Raw genomic sequence first — 3,605 nt, 5'->3', positions numbered from 1 at the left:
CTTCTCACTGAACATTTTCCATCTAATGTTGCTAATAAATGAACTCAAAATATTTCTTTAGTCTTCATCTTTTCTTATTATGGCAGTGAGCTGGCAGAATCATTAGCACACTGGGCAAAATGTTTAGTGGTATTTCGTCCATCTTTACATTCTGAGTTCAAATCCTGCCGAGGTCAACTTTACCTTTCATACTTTCAAGGGTCGATAAAATCAGTACCAGCTGAGCACTGGGGTCGATTTAATCAACTAGACCCCACCCCTAAAATTTCAGGCCTTGTGTCTATAGTAGAAATGATTATTAATTCTTTTCTTAAGGTGTCAAGTTGGCAGAATCATTAGCATGCCAGGCAAAATACTTAGTGATATTTCATTTGTCTTTACATTCTGAGTTCAAATTCTGTCAAGGTCGACTTTACCTTTCGTGCTTTAGGGTCAATAAAATGAGTACCAGTTGACCACTGGGGTCAATGTAATCAACTTACCCCTGCTCCCAAAATTGCTGGCCTTGTACCAAAATTCGAAATCATTATTAATTCCTTTCTTCTTCCTTCCTCCTCTAGGTGCCTATGAAAACCAAGGAATCATTTTGTACAAACACATCTACTTCAACGCAACGCCACAGACATTCGGAGTTTGGATTTTCACTGTATTCTTTGTAGCAATAACATACGAAAGTGTAAAATACATATACAGCTTAATATTTTCTCGGATACATGTCCGCTGGGTGATGTTCAGTCTGTTTGTCATAAACATCTATCCTCATTATTATTCATGGTGGTCCATATTTAACTACTTCAACGAAGATTTTTATCCATACTTCTACCACCACATCTACTTCATGATCACCGAAATGATTGTTACTGCAATAGTCCTAAACATGTGTGACTCTCGCAATTCCGTCACCTTCAAGAAGATATTTTTCATCATTTGCATTAGCACAATACACATCTTGCTCAGTGGAATGGACCAATTCATAACACATGTAATCTATGCACATGGACGAACATTCCAAAATGTACGAAATGTTGCTTTAATGATTCCTGATTTAGCCCACTTCCTGGTGAGTTGTTGGAAACTGGTAGAGTTATATCGTTCCAATGACTTGCCAGTCTCAGAATATGGCTATAAAGAAGGTGTAGGGTTAGCATTTGTATTTATTTCCGTTGGGACAGTGTTTGGGAAATTTCTCTGAGAAATATCAGGTATTATGGAAAAATTTCAATCATATATATTACTGAACTATTAGCACCAAGCAGTGTTTCAGCATAAACAAAGTTTAGGTTGGTTAAAATACATTTGTGATATATTTCAACTGCTAAAAGACAAATTCAATGCAGCTACCATAGAGAAAATTTTTCTCTTCAGTTGAAGATCACCTTTTTATCATAAGACAAAAATTTTCTCTATCGCATCTGTAGTGGATTTACCTTTTAGCAGTTGAAATAGGTCACAAACACATTTTAACTAACCTAAACTTTGCTTATATATATATATATATATCATCATCATCGTTTAACGTCCGCTTTCCATGCTAGCATGGGTTGGATGATTTAACTGAGGACTGGTGCAACCGGATGGCTACATCAGGCTCCAATCTAATTTGGCAGAGTTTCTACAACTGGATGCCCTTCCTAACGCCAACCACTCAGAGAGTGTAGTGGGTGCTTTTACGTGTCACCCGCACGAAAACGGATATATATATATATATTAAAAATTTATGGGTTAGAGGTTATGCAACTGTCTAAGAGATAAATGTATCCGTAGGCACTACTGGTGTATTACCTATGTATAGGCCTTGCTATAGGGTTAACAGTAGTTGGTAATTTAAATGGTAAAACCATGGTTTAATATATTCAGATAAGGGAAGAAATGGAGCTACAATTAACATTTAGAAGTTGATCATTGGTATTGAATGGTAATAGTTTAATTATAGTTAAAATAACATTGTTAATTGTTGCTCCATTTTTTAAATCTGTATATATATATATATATCATAAGAACTGACACAAGTAGTGGTGACCCTTAAGGTTCATGGTAGTACAGACAGTGGATATAAAATGATAGTGATGATGCATAAGAAGCTAGCAGCATGTTAGAATTTCTTCTTTGTGTGTGTATTTCATTCTGTATCTCACTGCTTTTTTTCCATCTGGGGTTTTAGTCATCTGAAATTTTAAAGAGCTATAATGTCATCATCTCTATACAAACTGCTCAAACCATAAAGTATTCAGTAGTCCTTCAGTTTAATGTTCAATTGTTTTTGTATATAACTTGACGTAAAAAGAAACATTTATATACCGTATATTTCTGCATATAAGACTAGCTTTAAATTCAAAAATTTACCCGAGAATTTTGGCGTTGTCTTAAACCACCATTCTAAAAATCAAACTTCAAATTTTAAGTAATTTTATAAGTAAGCTAACCTTGACCTTAGAGCGATAACCACAGACATACGTGAATAGATTAACAAAATAAAAACAAATAATATAGGTAATAAAAGCATTTTTTATATTATTGGCATACCTTTACAATAAATAGCCTGTTTGAGAGATAATTCTCTGTCATTGAAATCAACTTTTATCTATGCAAGCTCGGCTGAGAAAATGTAAACATTGAGTTTTGGTTGCACTCACAGTAACCTTTATCATTTGCTAACCTTTCAAAAATTTCAATGATAATGTATAACTGTAGTAATAACATATTTATATTTTTCATAAAATATCTATTCTCATTTGGTGGTAAATAACACAATTTGGATTACACACAACCTTTATTTTTCAATAAAATTATTTTACAGTTGTTGCATTTAAAACATAAGACATTATAAATTTTTTAAAATTTCCTATCAAGATAATTAATATTAATAAAACATCAAACCTGCCACATCAAACACCTCACAATCATCAGTATCTGTTTCTAAAAGTTTCATCACATATGCCATCATCATAAGGATTCCAGTCTGGTTCTGGTGAACTGACTTCGACTTCATCGCTATTGTACAGAATATCATCTTCAGTACCATCCATGGCATTAGAGACACTGCATTTTTTAAATGATTTTATCACATTTTCTACTTTAACTTTGTCCCATGCCTTTATAACAAAATCACAGAACATTGAGGCAGCATGCATAGCTCCACCTTTTGTACAAGATTTTTCTCCATTCATCATCCAGACATTCCATTGGTTGCTCTCACATTATCTTTAAATGGTTTATTTAAACTGACATCAAGTGGCTGCAGTATAGGAATCAAACCATCAGGAATAACAGCAATATCAATATTGTTCCGGATAACCGGGTTTTAGTATTTGCCGTTAAGTGGCTGCAAAACATATCTCAAAACCAATAAACTGCGCTGGTTTCGTATGCCACCTCGCCCCGTTCTAAATATTCTCAAGCTGTAATTTCGCACCACTCTTTCTCGTGAAAATGAACAAAAACGCCAGGAGGAAAATGTATTTTGGGCTTTGTTTTATGTTTAAAAATAACCATAGGTTTTAATTTTGTACCATCAGCCATGCAGGATAATAATCACCGTAAACCTCATTTTCTCATCCTGTGCATTTAAAGTGCAGTTTTCACTCCTTTAGTTTCTAAGGATATAA

General features: G+C 34.0%; 1 protein-coding gene across 4 annotated transcripts in view; it reads left to right on the top strand.

Annotated features, from left to right (window-relative positions):
- Positions 1 to 3,523, top strand: part of LOC106871771 (uncharacterized) — an 18,025-nt gene extending 14,502 nt beyond the window's left edge. For all 4 annotated transcript variants that reach the window (XM_052974849.1, XM_052974848.1, XM_052974847.1 and 1 more), the window contains exon 4: positions 561 to 3,523. In XM_052974849.1, coding sequence (XP_052830809.1) covers positions 561 to 1,192 — 632 coding nt within the window. In that variant the 3' untranslated portion in view covers positions 1,193 to 3,523. The remainder of the gene's footprint in view (positions 1 to 560) is intronic.
- The last annotated feature ends 82 nt before the right edge of the window (positions 3,524 to 3,605 follow it).

This window comes from Octopus bimaculoides, chromosome 19 (genome assembly GCF_001194135.2).
Source record: "Octopus bimaculoides isolate UCB-OBI-ISO-001 chromosome 19, ASM119413v2, whole genome shotgun sequence".
In the NCBI taxonomy this organism is placed as follows: Eukaryota; Metazoa; Mollusca; class Cephalopoda; order Octopoda; family Octopodidae; genus Octopus; species Octopus bimaculoides.
Note: the sequence above shows the minus strand (reverse complement) of the source record. Positions and strands in the feature narration are given on the sequence as shown.